At 38.0% G+C, this 20,352-nt stretch overlaps 3 protein-coding genes across 3 annotated transcripts; all 3 read right to left on the bottom strand.

Moving 5' to 3' along the window:
• Window positions 1-3,156: 3,156 nt before the first annotated feature.
• LOC110893452 (uncharacterized mitochondrial protein AtMg00810-like) lies at window positions 3,157-3,537 on the bottom strand. Its single transcript, XM_022140560.1, has one exon. It carries the CDS (start codon window positions 3,535-3,537, stop codon window positions 3,157-3,159), a length of 381 nt encoding a protein of 126 aa, XP_021996252.1.
• A 2,482-nt stretch (window positions 3,538-6,019) lies between these two features.
• LOC110893457 lies at window positions 6,020-6,843 on the bottom strand. The gene is made up of 2 exons (XM_022140566.1): window positions 6,616-6,843; window positions 6,020-6,562 (listed from the first exon to the last, which is right to left on the bottom strand). Exons 1-2 carry the CDS (start codon window positions 6,841-6,843, stop codon window positions 6,020-6,022), a joined length of 771 nt encoding a protein of 256 aa, XP_021996258.1.
• Window positions 6,844-9,891: 3,048 nt separating this feature from the next.
• LOC110893464 (PKS-NRPS hybrid synthetase CHGG_01239-like) lies at window positions 9,892-10,807 on the bottom strand. The gene is made up of 3 exons (XM_022140572.1): window positions 10,715-10,807; window positions 10,216-10,597; window positions 9,892-10,133 (listed from the first exon to the last, which is right to left on the bottom strand). The coding sequence occupies exons 1-3, from the start codon at window positions 10,805-10,807 to the stop codon at window positions 9,892-9,894; spliced, it is 717 nt and encodes a 238-aa protein (XP_021996264.1).
• Window positions 10,808-20,352: the final 9,545 nt, after the last annotated feature.

The following is a 20,352-nucleotide window of genomic DNA, read 5'->3' on the forward strand; positions in this document are numbered from 1 at the left end:
ACACTCATCAGACCATGTGGGTTTAAATTGGTATTTCTCAATTTCCTCAAAAGTTGAGGACCCCACAGATCTTTCCAGAGTAATTTTGTTATCAAGTTTGTCAGTTATTTTAACCTCTTGGCCATCCTTGTTTGTGGGAATAACTTCAACAATGGTTTGAACAGATTCTTTTGGAGCATTGTTTTCAATTTCATCATGTTTTCCAAAACCAACACCAAATTTCACATTGCTTTTAATCTGTTTTTCAAGCATGACCTCATAACCTTTGCAAGACTCCACCCATTTTTCACAAGTGATTTGCGTTGATTCCAATTCCTTTTTACAAACTTGGTATTTTTCTACCATAGTTTGGAGTTGAGTCTTGGTTATGCTTTGCTCTTCTTTGAGACTGCTGATTTCTTTGTCTTTTTAGCCAATTTGTTTTTAAGTTCTTTTAATGACTTTTCAAATTTGACTTCATCAGATAAGACTTTATCCCTAAGGTTTTCATTTACATCTTTAATGTTAGCAAATGCAATAATACATTTGTCTGAACACAGTTTTTCAAGAACTTGAGGTGATACCTTAGCAGCAGCCATCATGGCACAATCACATTGATGATCACCTTCTTCATCAGCTCTCTTCTCTTCCTCTTCTTCTTTGTCTTCTTTGGAACAGGGATCAGACAGTGGTTCAATCAGGGTTTCTGAATTTTCTCCCAGCAGTAGTTCACCAGCAACTGCAGTAACCACTACTTCAGCCACTTCATCCACTGTTTCAGCACTTAGCTGTTCACCTTCAGTTTCTACCCCTTCTGGTATTGACTCTAATACCATCAAACAAAATTCGCCATTAAGATTATCATTAGAAGCATAGAGTGCAAAATTTTCATCACTAAGCTCATCAGGCATGCTGCTCCAGTCAACAAAGCCTTGGGTGAAAAAGCTTTGCTGATCTGGTTGTACTGCTGTTGGAGCAGCTTGTTGAGGTGCAACAGGTTGCACTTGTGCCTGATGGATAGGGGCTTGAACATACTGAATTTGTGGAACAGTGGTTTGAACATAATGCACAGGCACAGGGGTTGCAGCATAGTGAGCAGTGTTAACATGTGCTGCAGGGGTATATTGGGTATATTACACAGTGCTTTGATGTTGTGGTCTAGGGTTTGAGCTGGGATAAGTTATTATTGGACTAGTGGTTTGACTCCTGCACTCCCTAGCAAAATGACCTAGCCTATTGCACTTGTAGCACTTCAGTTTTGGTTTATCCAACCCCACCCTTAAATTCCCATGTAACCCTGGGAATTTTCTCCCTGTTCTTTTATAGAATTTGCTTGTTCTTACACTAAGCAGAGCCAATTGATGCAAAATGTCCATCTCTTCTAAGTCAGTGGGATCAAAGTGTTGCAAATCATTTAGTTCAAAACACAAATTATCTGACATCTGGTTTTCACAATTTGCAGTAAAAGCATAATTTGCAGAGTGAGAATCAGAGTTGTTAAAATTTCCACCAGCTGTTATATTAATAAAGTGATCAAAACTCTGATCCTTACTACTGCTACAAGATTCTTCCAGACCAAAAAGAGTTGTGCTGCCAAATGAATAATCACCAGCAACTTTGCCAGACTCTTGCAACTTCTTTTTCTGGTTTAACTCCCTTTCATAGATCAGGAGTCTACCATGAAGTTGGGTCAGGGTCAGATCTTTGAACTCAGCTGAATTTCTAGTTACAAAAGCAATTGTATCCCATTTTTCAGGTAGTGATCTAAGAAACCTGCTATTTTGTGTTGAATTAGGAAATGTAACTTTAACAAGTCTTAGCTCACTAATGAGATAGCTAAATCGCTCAAACTGTTGGGTCAATGATTCACCCTTGATGTGACAAAAGGTTTCATACTGCTGATTCAGAATTTCCCTATTATTTTCAATAACTTCATCCGTTCCCCCAAACTGTTCCTTCAATGCATCCCATAGCTCTTTGGCACTGTTACAATGTAACAGTCCAGCATAGATTTCATTGGGTAATGCAGATGCAATGATGCTAAATGCTTTGGCATCAAGTTCGAACATTTGGAAATCAGTTTCAGTATAATTTTCAGGTTTTTTAGGTTCGAACTTCTTTGATTCCTCAACACTTGGCACCATGGGAACATGTGGTCCAAAAACAACAGATCTCCAACATCCAGTATTCTGTTGAGCAAGGATGTGACCCATCCTTCTCTCCTAGATGTTGTATTCATTACGTTTAAGCATGGGTGGTTTGAAAAGAGAGCCAATGTTATTCTTTTCATCTTGTGATTGTGACGTCATCCTGGTTGTTTTACAGGCACTGATTAATCAACTTTGATGGTGATTAAACCTTACACTGTTTTTCAACAAGACGAACAAACTATCAGTATCAATGATTTTGAACTGAACTATTTATGTCAAAATGATTGTTAAATCAAATTTGACTGTCCGAGCTCTGATACCAATTGTTAGGATCTGAGTTTGGTTTTGATTGTGATTTATGTTTGAATTAAGATGAACAATGAATGAGTAGTGCAGCGGAATATAAATGGAAACAAACTTTTCACAATCAAACAGGGGAATTGCTTTCAACACACATTTTCAACAATGAACCGAATGCTTAAATTTATTCCAAACACCGATTACAATTGCATGTATGCAACAAAGTCCCCCTTAGCCTGAGCTCAGTGATTTGTTCATACAGGAAGAAGATGGTGAAGAGCTAATAGAACAGCACAGGGTACTGTTCTGTTTATAGGCACGGACAAACCACTGAGGCATCTTTGCTGACGTCACCATGAAAATGACATCTAACCTCCTAACAAACTCTAACATCTGATCTATACAAGTACTGCTATACTAAAAACTGTTATACATTACATTTCATAAAGACAATCTAAACTGCTGCTGCATACTTCCACTGATGTGAACCCAGCAGTACTTAACATATCCAGCAGAGCTTGACCCATAGCAGTAGATTGAACAACAGAGCTTTAGTCTTTCACCAGTCTTTGACTTGATCAGCAGTTTGTAATGATCAGTAGATTGGAGGTCATCAGATGTTGTAATCACTTTCAAGGGGAGAGACTTTATTACATAACATTTGCTTATTCTGGATCCACTGCCCTGATCCAGTTTTGGCTTTAATTATCTGTTCCTTTGTTAGGGTTCAATCCCAACAAATTGCATAGCTAATATCAGGTCTGGTGAACGTAAGATACTGAAGTGCACCAGCCAGACTACGATATAACGTAGGGACCTCAAAAGGTTCACTTGAAGAAGCACTAAGTTTAGGTTTTGTGTCCACTGGAGTAGCAACCGACTTGCAGGATGACATACCGTCCCGATCAATAATATCTAACGCATATGATTGCTGTGACAAGAACATAGTATCAGGCTGTGGTGTTACATTAATCCCCAAAAAATGACTCAGTGGTCCAAGATCCTTCATGTCAAATTCGGCTGCCAGCTGATGTATAAGAGTAGCTCGTAGAGTATCATGTGACGTGGGAAGAATAATATCATCAACATAAATAAGTAAATAAGCCATGTGAGAACCCTGATGATATATAAATAACGAGTTGTCACACTTACTCTGTTGAAAACCAATGGACAATACAAAATCCGTAAATCGCTGGTACCATGCTCGGGGCGCCTGTTTTAAACCGTATAGTGATCTCTTTAATAAACAAACGTGATCCGGATACTGGCGATGACGAAAGCCCATGGGTTGATACATATAAACTGTTTCGCTAATGTTGCCATGTAGGAAGGCATTGGTATCATCCAACTGATGTATGGGCCATGATTGAGATAAAGCTAGGGTTAAGACGGTCCGAATAGTGGTCGGCTTAACAACCGGACTAAACGTCTCCCCACAGTCAATGCCTACCTGCTCTGCTGAGTACTGCCATCACAAACTAAGCGAGCTTTATATCGCTCCAGTGTGCCATCCGATCGATATTTGTGGCGAAATAACCACATGCTACAGATCACGTTCATTAATAAGTGCATTAAACTCAGTAGTCATGGCATTGTACCAATCCGGTTTAGACAAGGCTTCGGTGGGGGTTTTAGGTAAGGGAGTGACGAGAGATGCGGTGAGATTAAAGTGTTGTTTGGGTCTTGAGATGCCGTCCATAGAACGAGTACGTATGGTACAGCCAGTCACTGGTTGAGTAGGCACGACAGGAGGTGGGGGTGGTGAGGGTATTGGGTTTGGTTTAGTTTTGGGCCAACGAGAATAGGTTTGGTTAATGGGTAGTTTGGAAGGAGGGTTGTTGGGCTGTGGAGGTGTATGGGGAGGGCTGTCGGGCCGTGGAGGGGGAGGAGTTGAGTGTGTATAGGTGGGTGAGGACGGAGAAATCGGTGATGGGGTTTGGGCCGGGTTGGATGAAGTGGGGAATGAGGAAACATGAGTCCAGTAGGTAGGATGAATATGATTGGATAGAAAATCGTATGAAGAGAGGGATTTTTGTGGAGAAGTGGAGAAGGGAAAAGTGGTTTCATCAAAGATAACATGACGATTGATGAGAATTTTGTTGGTAGAAAGATCAAGACATTTGTATCCTCGATGATTGGGGGGTATCCAAGAAAAACACAAAGCATGGACTGATGCTCAAGTTTATTGATGGTGGTGTGGGGGATTAGAGGATAACATAAGCAACCAAAGACACGAAGATGTGTATATGTGGGTTGGGTGAGGTAGAGATATTGGGTAGGGGATTGGTAGTTTAGAAGTTTGTTGGGAAGGATGCTAAGTAGATAAGTGGCTACTTCGAGAGCGTGATGCCAATAAATATTAGACATAGAGGATTGGGCAAGAAGGGTTCTAATAAGTTATTAATTGTTCGAATTTTTCGCTCGGCTTTACCATTTTGAGATGATGTATGTGGGCAGGAAAATCTGAATTTCATGCCATGAGAATGACAGAATTGGTTAAATTGAGCGTTTACATATTCTTTGCCATTATCACATTGAAATTGTTTGATGTTACGCTCAAATTGGGTGGTAATATAGGTAGCAAAGTTTTGAAAAGTTGAGAAGACTTGTGATTTTTGACTAATGGGAAATGTCCATAAGAAATTGGTAAAGTCATCTAGAAATAGTATATAATAATAGTGTCCAGCACTACTAAGTATTGGTGAAGTCCATAAATCACTATGTATGATATCAAAAGGTAAATAAGTAGAATTAACCGAATCAATAAACGGAAGACGAACATTCTTACCAAAAACACAAGACTGACATAATTTAGTTTTTGTGTTATTACAATCAATAAAACTAGAGTTTTTAAGGGAATGCAATAAATTTGAGCCAGGGTGGCCAAGGCGTTGATGCCAAAGATCCTGAGACACAGCAGTGAAGGTAGATGGGGAGGTGAACTTGGACACTTGTGTGGGATCCAGCGTGTAGAGATCACCAGAACTATTGCATGGTAGGATAGGAGTCCTTGTCTTGTGATCCTTCACAATAAAACCAAAAGGGTCAAATTCTATAGAAACATGATTGTCTTTTGTGAAACGACGGACCGAAAGTAGGTTTTTGATTAACGATGGTGCATAAAGGACATTATTTAATTTAAAAGGTGGGAAGGGTGGGGGTAAGGTTTGGTTTTCTTGTCCAATGAGGGGTATGGTTTTGCCGTTGCCGACTACAATATTACGAGATATGCAACTATTAAATAAAGACGGAAAATTAATGAAAGTCATGTGATCTGATGCACCTGTGTCCATTGTCCAATTTGGATCGGGCTGATGAAGTGCCATGTGATAGAGGGCCTGAGTCAAATCCGATGAAGTGTATCCATCTTACAAAGAGGCCTGACTTGCTACACAGTTCTGGGCTGGTCTAGGGCCCAAGACACCTGGGCTAGCACGGTTTTGTTTGGGAGCCGTGGGATAAGGACATGGGGGAGGCATCCAAGGAGCCCAGTTTTGCTGATGTGGGCCGGCCCAATGAGGAGAAGAAAAGGGCATCCAAGGGAACTGTGGAGGCGGCACAGTATTGTTCGAAGAGTTCCAACTGCCGCGTCACGTAGTGTACCCGGATGAATTCCAGCCACCACGTCCTCGAGAAGACGAGTTCCTGCCTCTTTCGTGGCCTCTACCACGGCCACGACCACGTCCCCGTTCTGACTCAGACCTAGTGTCAGGTTTGTGGGAGGAGCTGCTGTCGGCGGTGGCTGCTAGAGCCGTACCAGCGATGTGAGCGACCTGTTTGGCCTGGTTTATCTTCCTGGTTTCTGCCATACAGAATTGGGATCGAGTCTCATAAAAAGTGGGCAGAGGTTTAGTTTGTTGAATAATGAGTACGACACTCTCATATTGCTCCGTGAGTCCAGTCAGAATTTGCAGCACAAGCTGTTCATCTGTAATCGGAGAACCGATGTTTGTGAGCTGATCATAGATTACCTTCATGGCTTGACAGTAGGCGGTCATGGATGGGAACTGATCAAGGAGGGTGCTGGCAAAACGGTTATTGAGGTCGATTGTTCGAGAAGCTTTGTTGTCTTGAAATAAATTCGCTAGTGCGGTCCAGGCATCATAATCGTGTGCAGGAGATCGGAAGATATTCTACCATAAATCCATTGAAGCACAATTGAGTCCAGTCATTCCCAGCTTTCGACTGGCGCTTGACCTTTTTCTTTGTCCTTTTCTTTGTCCGATGAAGTAGTAGATGAAGAAGAAGTATCAGTAACCCGGGGTTGTAGATGATCATAGACCTGAAAAGATTTACACTGGATTTTAAAAAGTTCCGACCATGTCGTATAGTGGCCGTTTTCAATGTCTAGGGTGACAGGAATAAGGGTGCGGATATTGGAGATGGTGACTGCAGGGTGAAGTTGAGAAGACATAGTTGAGAAGAATAGGGGATATCGAAGAACATGGGATCGGAAGCAGAGGGAAAAGATAAGAGAATGGTTAGGGGATCAGAACTCGCGCAATGATACCATGAAAGTTTAGGGTAAATCGATTGCCTTCTCATTGATGATAATGCCCTATAAATACAAAAGGCTCTCCACTATTTTTGGTAGGAGATAACCTTAAATCAGTACACAATTATCTCTAAATATACATGATATGTATCGAATCTAAATATACAAAAGTATCTAATCTATTATTTTTATATCCTAATATGCAGGGATTAATAACATGTGAGAAAAATTTATGGCCCATTTCCGATCAACTAACTGTCTACCGCTAAACAACTAACTGTCTACCCCTTTGTATAAACAAATGCCTGTAACCTAATCCAATAACTATAAACCCTAATTTCCCTAAAAAACCAAGTAAATTACGAACTAAATACAAAAAAAAAATCAAAATTTGTGAAATAGGTTGAATAATTACCTGATTTATGCTTCAATTTTGCGTCGTGTACGGTCGATATACGTAATCACCTTCGTATTGCAGCCGTATGTGTGTGTTTTTTATTTTGGGGAAGAACTGACATGCGTAGGAGATGATTTGTTTTAAATCAGGATGCGTATCGATCCATACGCATAGTAGAAAACTTTCTACAGTCAAAAAAGCATGTTTGACTTGTCAAATTACCATTTTACCCCTGTAATTTTTCTATACGATGCTGGATACAAGGGTATAAAGGTCATTTTCTAACCTTTATATACGCTGCGTATGGCCTTATACGTAGGGCATATAATGGTCGGAAAATGTCCTTTATACCCTTCTGTATAGCCTATACGAACCTTTATATACGCTGCGTATGGCCCTATACGTAGGGCATATAAAGGTCAAAAAATGTCCTTTATACCCTTCTGTATAGCCTATACGAAGCCTGGATACAAGGGTATAAAGGACATTTTCTGACCTTTATCTATGCTGCGTATGGGGCCATACGCAATGTATATAAAGGTTATCAAATGACCTTTATACCCTTGTATCTAGCATCGTATAGACAAAATACAGGGGTAAAATGGTAATTTAACATATTTAAATTGTTAAAGATTGATTTGGGGGGAATTTGTCCGCCATTTGTATACGCATCGTATGGCTCTATACGATGCGTATATAAAGTATCTTTTTACCAATTTACCCTTGTTTTGAGGCTATACGAAGCCAAATACAGGGGTAGTTGTGTCATTTTCGTTTCATACGCTGCGTAGGGATCTATACGCAGCGTATATAAAAGTCCATTTTTGTATTTTTTTTTGTATTCCTTTGTTTATTTATAAAAAAAGAAAATTTATTGTGTGTATTTTGGGGTATTTCCATGTTTATTTATAAAAACTATATTATTGGTAAATAATACAAATATAAATTATAAAAATTAAAAATAATACAAATATTATGAATTATAAAAATTTAAAATAATAAAATATTATGAATTATAAAAATAAAATTGATACAAATATTATGAATTATAAAAATTAAAAATGATATAAATTTTATAAATTATAAAAATTCTACAATTCACAAAAATACAAGTTTCCGCTTAATCTTCGATAACATGTAAACTCGGGTCTTTGTCTTTGTCTGAGTTTGATTTAGGGTTGATTATCTCGTAGTAGTGCAGTAACCGCGGTCTATAAATTTCTTCCCACTATTTCGCAACTATTCTTCGATGTGTCGACCACAATGGGCTCACTGTAGGCATGGGGTAGTCTCTTTCCAACTTAGCATGTATGAAGTGTCCCCCGTAAACATGTACGAGCGTTATTGCTTGAGGTCGTGGATCTACAGGGGCATCCGTTAACGGGAAGAAGGTATAGTTCCCTTCGATGCTGAGCACATGGAGGACGATATTATACCTTTGCGCTAGGAGAAGCCCTACGTGGGTCATTTCCATCCAGTGACTTGGAGGGCACCGTTGCACTGAATGCCAAGAGATGCTGTTACGTATTCGTTTAAAGTCTCCTTCGTCATATCTTTCGAATACATGCTTCCATAGCGGCTCGTTATGGTCAATCTCCAGTAGTAAATCACTTCGAATACAGGGCCATACGTATTCCCCAAAACCTAACCCGACAGCCACAGACCTGTACCCACAATGACCGTCTGGGGTCACATCTTGTATACGCGATATGTAAGAGTGAAACTTTGATGGAATTTGATGCTTAAACCTCATAATGGTTAACAAGTCCTTGTCCCCCTTTATTAATGGAAAACCATGATCATCCCGCGTCTCCTTCTTTTTAGAACTCGTTGAACGGTTTCATTGCATTTTAGGTTTTTCAGACTTTACAACCTAACCAGTTCCACGAGATCCCTCTGACGATACGTATGAGTTCTGTCGGGGTAAATCGTACCTATGTTTTGGGGAAGCGGTATATACTTTGTTGTCCTCGCCATAGGAGTTGTTTCTCGCAGCTTCGTCTAACCTCGCAGCTTCATCTAGCCTTTGTTGTACTTTATTTGATGTAGGCCGACCGCGAGTATTTTGCTGGACAATCGGTGGTTTCTTAGTTGACGATTTCGGGGTTAATACCGCTATTATCTTTGAACGCAAACTTTTTTTTTTCGAATCGGGGGATTACGACTCTAATTATTGTTGCACAATGTTGAGCTCTGCTACAACATCGACTTCCTCATCTACCAGTTTACATGGTAGTAAGTCAAGCTTATGCCAGAATACATCTACATCGTCGAGTTGTATCTTACGCTCTGCACAGTTAAGTCAATACGGTGTGAGAAACAGCTAAATCGTACTAAATAACAAAAGGTTTGTAGGTTAAATATTTTTTACCTGTACGTTTGTACTTTTCCAGCCTACAAGCACACAATAACCCACAACTAAGCCATATATGGAAACGACATGATGCGTTAAGTTTCCGCAACACCTCCAACTTCCTCGTTAGCTCTCCTTCCAGCAAATCAAGTGCTGTATGGGAAACCTTTCCATGTAGGTTGTCCAACAGTGGGTATCTATGGTGGTTCATCATTTTTCAATGCTTTCGGTTAAACTTTTTTTGTATTTCCCCTAATTGAGTTTCAACTATATCAATGACGCATCTTGCTATTCGCTCCAATGAACTCCCACGCGTAAGGTATCTTTTTAAGTTTGCGTGTTGGCTCTCAACTCTGTTGGTGGTGCGCTGACCAAAGTTGCGACACTTATTAGTCAACGCACAAACGAACATTTCTTTATAGTATTTGAGCCAGTTTTCGTAGACATAATTAAAGACCCCTGCAAAAATAAAATAATGAAATGTAAAAGCGTGTGTAAAATATAATAGATTGAGTGAGTCATTTGTTGAAGGAACACTTACTTTCCCGGTTGGCAACCACGAGTCGGTTATACAATTTGTCCAAGTTGTACTTGTACATGGGCTCTGAAGCAGAGTCGCACACTCTCCGCCAATACGATAGAAATTTCTCCCTATCTAATTTATTGAACCCTTGCTTGCAATGTTTACATATATTTTGTTCGATGTGAAACCGACATAGAAACCTAGACGCGTTCGGGAATACTTTAGCACACGCGTTAATTAGGGCTAGCTCTCTATCCGTTACTATCACACGCGGCATCATACATTCATGCAACATTGACTTGATCCGCTCAAGCACCCACACAAAGTTATCCCTTCGTTCTTTGCAAATAACGGCATGTGCGATACAAAAAGACTTATTGGTCGACGTCAAACCCACAACCTAGAAAAATGGAATGTTGTAGATGTTTGCTTTGTAGGTCGCGTCGATTAATAGCACGTGTGGGAATGCACGCCACATAGTGATTGAATGAGGATGAACAAAGAAAAGCTCTATTACGACATCTGTTTTGGGTTCCTGTCGGGTGTCGTAAATGAATCGGTTTTCATGCAGCACGCTTTCAAGTGCCTGCATAGGAGTCTTTCCGTCCATCAGTGACGCTTATTTTTTGTACCGCATTTTGCACGTCTTTCTGAACATGCAGGCTATCGGGAACTGCTTTCTTAGGTTTTGAAATATGTTACGTGGCTCCATGTTTTGAGCAGTTAGCTGCTCCACTAGCTTGTATTTGACTTCACTAAATCTTCGCACATAGGCATCACCCAACAGACTCATCGTAGGTTCGTGGTTATGGTTCACATTGTCCACTTTTATCTCCCACGTGTCATTCGTCACGTCCCGGATAGCGAGTAATGAAAATGGACAACCAATTTTTTTGCTACCAACTTTCCTAACTGTTTCTTTACTACAGTGCTCACCACTACGGTCGCACATAAGCCATACCATCCCCGTACTACCACCAATATTTTTCGATCGGCGGTTAACAATTACGTAACTATTCTCCTTTCCCGTTGCTTGTACCCAATTCTTCAAATCAGTTAGAGACATGAAACGCTAAAAAATAGTTATGTTATTAATAATAATATTAATAATTAATTAACAATAATACGTATTTTAACAACAATACGAATATTAACAATAATAATTTTAACAACAGTAATAATTATAATATTGACAATAGATATAATTTTAACAATAACAATAACAACAACAACAACAACATCAATAATAATAATAATGATAATAATAATAATAATAATAATAATAATAATAATAACAATAATAATAATAGTTATAATTTAACAATAATAACAAGAATAATAATAATAATAATAATAATAATAATAATAATAATAATATTAACAATAGTTATATAATTTTAACAATAATAATAATTATAATAATTATAATAATTATAATAATTTTAACAATTAGAATAATAATAATTATAATATTGACAATACTTATATAGTTTTTACAACAACAACAACAACAACAACAGCAACAACAACAGCAACAGCAACAACAACAGCAACAGCAACAGCAACAGAAGCAGCAGCAACAGCAACAGCAACAGCAGCAGCAGCAGCAGCAACAGCATCAGCAACAGCAACATCAACAGCAACAACAACAACAACAACAACAACAACAACAACAGCAACAACAACAACAGCAGCAACAACAACAACAACAGCAACAACAACAGCAACAGCAACAACAACAACAACAACAGCAACAACAACAACAACAGCAGCAACAACAACAACAACAACAACAACAATAATAACAACAACACCAATAACAACAACAACAACAATAACAATAATAACAATAACAATAACAATAACAATAATAATAATAATAATAATAATAATAATAATAATAATAATAATAATAATAATAATAATAATAATAATATTAATAATAATAGTGACAATAGTTGTAACACCTCGAAAATTTGCATCCTATAATGTATTGACACGTGTCATAAGCTTGAACGAGTCAATGAATACTATAGAGGGACTAAAGTTGACAAACATAGAAAGTCTGTGAATTCAAGGGTTCAAAATGTCAATAATGGATAAATATGCCCTACAATATCCTTACATGATGTTTATACCCTTAAACGAATGATTCATGGATCATACGAAGCTAATTGTGAAAGAAAGTGAGAAATTACAAACTACAGGGGTTAAATGTGTCAACATGTTTAAGTTATACCTCTGACTGACCTTTTAGCAAACCTGAAGCTTTGTAAGGGTAAATTATGCTCACTAGAATGCACGGTAAGAATTTCATAAAGTTTCATTACCGTATGAGAAAGTTATGATCAAATTCGTATGCGAGGGGTTAAAAGCGTCAACATCAAAAGTTAAGACTTTTTCGGGTAATAACAAGGTAAACCAGGACTTAACATGATGGGTAAAAGTCTAGGGGCCCTTGTAGGTAATTTGGAAGGGGTCAAAGTGCAAGAGATAAGTTAAGTTGACCTTTCGAAGAACCAGGAGCCAAGCATGCAATTAATGAAAAGATTTGGAATCAGATCCGAAGGTTCACGCGGGCCGTGTAAAGCCAAGGAGGACCCTTACGCGGGTCGCCTTGTCACACTCCGACCACGAAGAACATACAAATCGTGGCGAAAACGTCCAGAATTAATTGTTTCAAATCCATGGCAGATGAAGTTTCGTTTTATTAATCAAACATGAAAGTTTACATTGTTTAAACAAGAACCAAAGAGTACATAATATAAATTAACTAGTTCTTGTCTCGTTTTAAGTCACTAACGCACAGGTCCGCCTAAGTGTGTCTTGTTAAGTCCTATGCATCATCTCCTAAAAACACATGTGAAAATAGGTACGTCAGCATAAAAATGCCTGTGAGATACATAGGTTTTGTGAAAATGGGATTCATGACTTGAGTTTAAAGAAAACGTTTAATAACAGTCAGTCATGAACCTTGTAAATTGTTTAGTCTTGTAAATCATATGAGAAAAGATAAGATTAGATGATATGTATAAATAAAATGTAAGGTTAAATGAGAGTAAAAATGAGTTTGTATAAGATAAGTTTGTTTGTAAAACAATGTCTTGTGAAGAATATGTTATTTGTGAAAAAGGTAACATGTCTATACTGAAATGATTTAAATAATGCTACGATAGGTAATATTATACAAACATTTATATATAGGAAGTACCAGCGGCGTATCCACCATGTTTGTATCATATTACATACGCCACGTTACTCAAACCATTTACCCAAACCAACCACCATGTAAATTGTTCATGTATAAATCAACTGTCAAGTGTTATTGTGTAAACCATATCGAAATGTCTATGTTCAATGCAAACCACCAAATGTGTATATCAATGTCAAAATGTTTATGTTTAATGTAGATCATGTAATGTGTACCCAAAATATATCATGTATGGTAAGTGAAATATATCAACTAAACCATATGTAAAAACAAGGTATTGAAGTAAAACATGGTTTAAATCAAAGTTATATTTTGTGGAACAAATGCATGCTATACTGATACAAACATTTATGCGGTATTGTGAAAATGCATACATCCAAGCCTTGAGACTGTGGCGATAAACCCTTAAACAAATTAAAGGTTTATCTAAGTTATGTGTATCGAATTCGGTCATTCCTTTCATCCAAACCAACCTAGGATGTCCGGAACGGGAGTTGTCAGTTCCTATGGTACCACTACCTACTAACGAACGGCGTAGCTAATGTTAATGAATGTATTGTTCCATGTTAAACAAACCAAATGCCATACCAAAATGAAAGCATGTGATGTAAACAATTGTACTAAGTATGCACTCAATGGGTATAAATAGCATGAAATGTAATGTGAAACAATGTACTAAGTACGCACACAATGGGCATACATAGCATGAAATGTAATGTAAAGCAATGTACTAAGTACGCACACAATGGGCATACATAGCATGAAATGTAATGAAATCATGTACTATAATGTACTAACGAACATAGCAGGTATATGATGTGAAAACATGGAAAGCATGAAAGTAACAAGTAGGCACATGTGTTTTACCCCAAAATGTTTGGAAAACAGTAAAATAGGGGTCTATGTATTCACATAGACACCTTGAAAGCATTTGATAGATGGGGTTCTATGTACTCACCTGAGATTGCTTTGTAGTTCTTGTATAACAACCAAATAATTGTAGAGATCACGGATATCAAACGGCACCTAATAGGTAGCTATATTAATATACCAGACCAAAATCGGAAGGATCGGATAGTATGCAGGTTCGTAAACCAAACGAATATGGAGACTCGTGTAATATGGTTTAACAAAGCCTTTATACTAAAATGAAACCTAACCTAAGTGCTTACGACCCATTACGACCCGTTTAGGTAGTTTATGCTACCTTAACGCGTCGTTCGCGTAGAACGCGTTTGGAACGCCTAACATCGTGACCATAAGGTATAACCTCGGAAGGTTACAGCTATGGTCACCTAATGTGTTTGGTCGGATCCTAATGATCGACCAAATGGGTTGGGTTCGAAAGTATAAGCGATGGTTTAGATCGCTTACCTTACGACCCTATATAAGCACTACACTAAAAGTGACGAGCTAAGCATGTTAGAACATGCTTAACTAAGTTTAGAAAACAGGTTTGGTATCAAAACAAACGGTTTTGATACTCACGAGTAGTTTGGTTACAAAATACACAAGAATGCGTATTTTGGCCGAAACTACGACTCGTCACTGAGCCTAGATAACGTGGTAATCAGTAGGTATAGTCACTACGGACTATAACCATCGTGATCACGCTCACGTTATGAAGTTCCAACGAACTTCGTTTTGACCATAAGCTGGTCAACGCAGAAAGTCAAACAAAGTTTGACTTCAGCACTAGAAAGCGATTAAAAGAACGAAAGAACACTTACGAAGGGTCCCCGAAAGCTAAACTTGATCCAGGAGCTCAGGTATGAAGCAATGGCATCAACTTAGAGCTCTTTGATCAGTTTTGTGGGTTTTAACACAAATGGGGGGGGTATTTATAGGAAAAGCAAGACCATTAGGATCGTTTCTTGAATATCGTGCCACGATCTAATCCGTACACTTGTCAAGATGTTGTGGCATCATATAATGACCCTAACTCCAGAGATTGTGAAAGGGCATTGCCCTTTGGAGTGATTGAAAGGCCAAAATCATCAAAAAAACGAGTTTCTGCATCTGCAGGGCTCACGCAACCCGCGTCAGGATATACACAAAACTCAGGCGGGCCGCCTGGCCTTGTCTGATCAGCACAACTTTCAGAAATGACAGTTTTAGTCCCTGTTGCATATTTAAGCCATTTCCAACACTTCTAAGGCCCGTAAAGCCAACTTTAAGGCCCTAAAATGATGTCTAAACATTGTGGACATGAAACATGCTCAAAAATATGTCGGATGTTGGTTCGTTTGGCCGTACGATCGCGATGTTCGGTTAATTACGACGGAATGCGCATAAGTGCGAAAAACGATCCAAATGACGCGACGAATGGATTTTTCTCATGCCAAGAACTAAGGCATAATATTTTAATGCTTACATAGATTTTTGGATGTCCGGATGTATTCAGAACGTAAGTTATGCGCGAAAGTGCAAACTTGTGCACTTTTTGACACTTTTAGCCCCTGAATGATCCAAAAGTTTGTTTTAGCATACCAAACCCCTCAAAGCCTATTTCTAAGCTATGTAAAGGATATTTATGGTATGTTTAACTTATGGTCATGTTCCGGAATGTTTGTTACAGTTCAAATTGACATACTTTCGCAGTTTCTCAAGTTTAGTCCCTGTAAGCGAATTAACTTGGTTTTGCCATACCAAAGCCTTTAAAACTTATTTCTAAGTTATGTAAAGGTTATTTAAGGTATGTTAAGTATATGATGGTGTTCCAGAGTATTTGTTGCATTAAACTGAGTACGTTTACGCACCAGTTTGCGTATAATTCTCTAGAAAACGTTGTAGAGTTTGAAATTGAACAAGAATTGATATGTGCAAAAGATACACATATTTATACAAGATCCCAAGTATGAAATACAATACTTCATCGGCTTGGTATTTGTTTGATGGTCGCGATGACACAGGTGTCACACGCCTGACACGCCCAGATGCAGAAAATCGTTTTATTGCCTGTTCAGCCCATGTAAACGACATTTATGGCCTTAAAACACTTCCAAGAGCTTCCTAAACAACCCCTAGACATTTAGGGACACTTGTTAGTGATCAAACATCAATGGTAGACCTTGTTGTCAACAATCTATGAAGATATGAACACTATATAAAGCCCATTGTTGCACACTTTGATCATTCATTCATTCCTTCATCTGCTGATCATTTCTGGAGCTCAAGACCTCCTTCTACGCTTCCCTAGTCGTGCATAGGACCTTTGTAAGTATGCTTGACCTTTCCTTATTGAGTTTTCGCTTAGTTTTAGCTTAGAAGTCAAACCGTCGTAATTAACGGTTGACTTAGCGATAAATCATTATTGGTCCAGTGATTAGTCGGATCAAAGGTGGCTATAAGTGGGTAATCATGTGGGCTTTAAACCCTTAAAAGGGCACCCTCTGATTCCCATTCTAACTAGATCAAATGTCGGGTCAAAGTTGTTTATAAAAAGTCAACAGAAGCTAAATTTTCGATTTAACGCATAACTAGCAATGTAGGAGGCGTATGACCTAATTTGTCACTCATATAACTTGGTGATAAGCTTAAGAATTGATCTAAGCTTGTTTGATCCGACAATTTTCTGTTTAGACCTGGTTCGGAACTGAAAGTCGCAAAACTTTGACTTTTACTTTGACTTCAGTTCTGACCCAATTTAGTATGATTTAGATATGCCTTAGGACTCTCTTAGGACCAGGTTACATGATGGTATAACCCTCTGTGGCTGGTTCGTTGTTTGTCCGAGTCGTTTGTACATTTCCGTTATATGCTTAAAAGTTGACCATAATGCCCTTTTGACCTTAAAACGAGAATTTTGGACATGTGAAAGGACAATAACCTTGGTTACTGATTTCTAAACATGTCCCTAAAATTTCATGTCAATCCGAGGTCCAGAATAGGAGTTATGCTAAATAGCGTAATTAATAAAACTTTTGTAATTAAACGGCGCACTTAGCATAAAGCCTATCTAAACCCAAATTTCGACACCAAACCTATTACACACTGATGTAAAATAATATTTTGAGATTTTTAAAGATTTTTAATTATTTTTAACCTGCTCATAACCTACGGTTATGACCTCGATTCGGTAAATACCGAATATACCCTTTTCGGACATAAAATGAGTTCTACATAGTATGTTAACACGAATCCAATTGCTACTGATTTTAAATAATAAATAAAGTATTTTGAACTTTATAACCTGATCAGAAAACTCAGATTTCCTGTTTAACCCGGAAATCGCCTTTATAATCTTTAAAATGACCGAAATACCCCTACGGGGCGTATATTGGGGTTAAACTCGTTTTGGGCAAAATGGAAGATATCCTACTGATATCACAACATATTTAGAGCATATTGACTTAGGAAACCTGTATAAGACTCTTACGGTTACCCGATACGCCTCCTGCGCGTTCGGTTCGGTTTATGTGACTAGTTTGCATAAATTAGCCGAAACGGGTCAAACCTTATCATTTTTATCTCAAAATTCAGAATGTGTTTAGTTTACCCATATTATACAAGTCTCCAAACTTGTCGGGTCTAAATCACATTCCAATCCGGTCTTCGCTTAATCATGCGTTTTGAACCGTAAACCTTTCCTTAAAACTAACCGGTCTAAGTTACGACTTAAATAAGACCCGTTAGGAATCTAATAGGTTAATAAAACCTTCATTCCAGATTGAGAGCCCCAGTAGAAGTACTTGTGCTTGCTGATTAGAATATACGGCTGAGTATAAATTGCTTTTGCTAGCTCAGGTAAATACTTTTAACTTATTTTCCCTATACGGGCTTGGGATACGGTGTTATAATAATACCGCTTGGTCGGGTATTGAATGTTTAGTCATATTGTGATTAAATTATTGAGGTAACCCGCTTTAATCTGTATTGTTTGAAATAAAAGCCTTTAGGGGTTACTGACCATGTCCCGGATATCCCTGACATCATTGTATTATAAAATGGCCACATCTTATCACGAGGTGTAGGCATACCCCTGACAGTGCATAAGGGAAACGGTATCTCACTCTAGGTGGGCCTATACTTGTGGCGTGTCTTTTAATCTTGACTCTGTTTCTACATCGGGCCCTGAACGTACAACGAACATGTAAATCTGTATACAACATTATAAAGATAATTGTCCCAAGTTATAAAAGATATGTTGTGCCTTGTGCATTCAAATCAATTTTATTAAACCTTTTCAAATGAGTCGGTTAATTGTATTTACCAGTGTAAACTGACGTATTTTCCAAAAAGGGTTAAGTGACAGGTACTGAACGTAATTGGCTGGAAGCTCAGGGCGTTAATAAGGAATCTTGCAAGTTCTAGATGCCTAAAGTCTGTTGAACAGTTTTCTTTTATTTGATCCGCCTGTGGATCCTTTACTTTCCGTTGTAATACTTTGACATTATTTTATATTCGGAATGTAATATATTTATCTTTTGCTTCCCCTGTGCATTTATATATTGTGTTGTTTGACTATGATGACATCAATTACGTCACGATACTCCCCACCGGGCCCACCGGTGATACGTGGAAATTCGGGGTGTGACAGATTGGTATTAGAGCCAACATTGAGTGAATTAAACACTAGCCTTTTGTGTTTAATCTCAATGACACAGTAGCACACTCCTTAAAAACTTCTAAGTCTAGACTTAACATAGGAATACTCTAAATTCTAATGTGGAACTTATTGCTTCCAAATTTTTATTGGATACGTCGCCAAGCGAAGAAGCTGTATTTGAATTTCTCCTCATCCAGAGCCTAGAACTGCTGAGCTTCGTACCGCAACTAGGATAAAACGTACATCCAGGGAGAAAACATTCAGAGATAAAGTGAAAACTTCTTATGCTAAAGATCGTATCTATAATAAGTCCTTATAAGGACATGTTTATCTTTTTAATCCCTTCATGGACAACATCTTTCCTTTCAAGTTCCGTTAGGGCAATTACATACTCCTGTTATCATTTCATTTGAATATAATATATCAAATAAATCAAATATTTATCCCTTTTCATAATTGATCTACCAGAATATATATTGAAAAAAAAAATCTTAAAGGGGTAAAGCCTAGCTTGAATGTCATTAAAGACCTAGCTATGATGGAAAAACCTGTTTAAAAGAGATTCAGATTCTTGTTAACATCCGAAAACATGTTAACGCTCCTGACAACAGTAATATGATAAAATTACACTTGTCATCTTTACATTGGGAAATTCCAAACCCTTATCTAGCCTAGTAATTTAGAATCATGGCTTAGATCATCAAATGAAGATGATCATATTATAAACATCCATAAGTGATGAAATGCCTACGGGCCATACTTATTGTCCTAAGGGACAAAATACAGTTGATGTCTTTGACTCTCTGTCAAGAAAAGGTAATGAAACATGTTTAAACCTTAGTGCCTAGACTCTCTGAAGTCATGGCTTATAAATGTAAGACGGTCCTTGTGACTAGGCCTTCTGTGCCACTTTAATATCCTTAATGTTTGATAACTAGGATAAATTATAATGAAGATACTAATTAAATATAACTGACAAATTAACCAATATGGTTCATATTACCATGGTTGATGAATCGTCAAAAATGATGATTCCAAAATACCCTTTGAGTAAAATAATTGTCATTATGTATGTAGCAATCAAGCTACATGGCTGGATCGAATGAGGTCAACAGCCATCCGAGGGAGGATAATGATGCTCCCAGAGTTAATATAACTGGTGCGGAACTGCGGGCATTAATAGATAATGCCGTTACACAAGCTCTCGATAGACAGTATGATGAATCAAGTGATACACACTCTAAGACTCTATCTATGGCTCGTAGTAAGCCCCTTTCAAAATCACACGAGTCAAAGGAAGACGATGTTCGTAACTCGTCAAATCAAAGGAGTGTCCCGTCTAGGCAGGTGGTGCTTTATCAAGAGGCACCAGTTAAGACCTGCTCATATAAATATT

This window comes from Helianthus annuus, chromosome 2 (assembly GCF_002127325.2).
Source record: "Helianthus annuus cultivar XRQ/B chromosome 2, HanXRQr2.0-SUNRISE, whole genome shotgun sequence".
In the NCBI taxonomy this organism is placed as follows: Eukaryota; Viridiplantae; Streptophyta; class Magnoliopsida; order Asterales; family Asteraceae; genus Helianthus; species Helianthus annuus.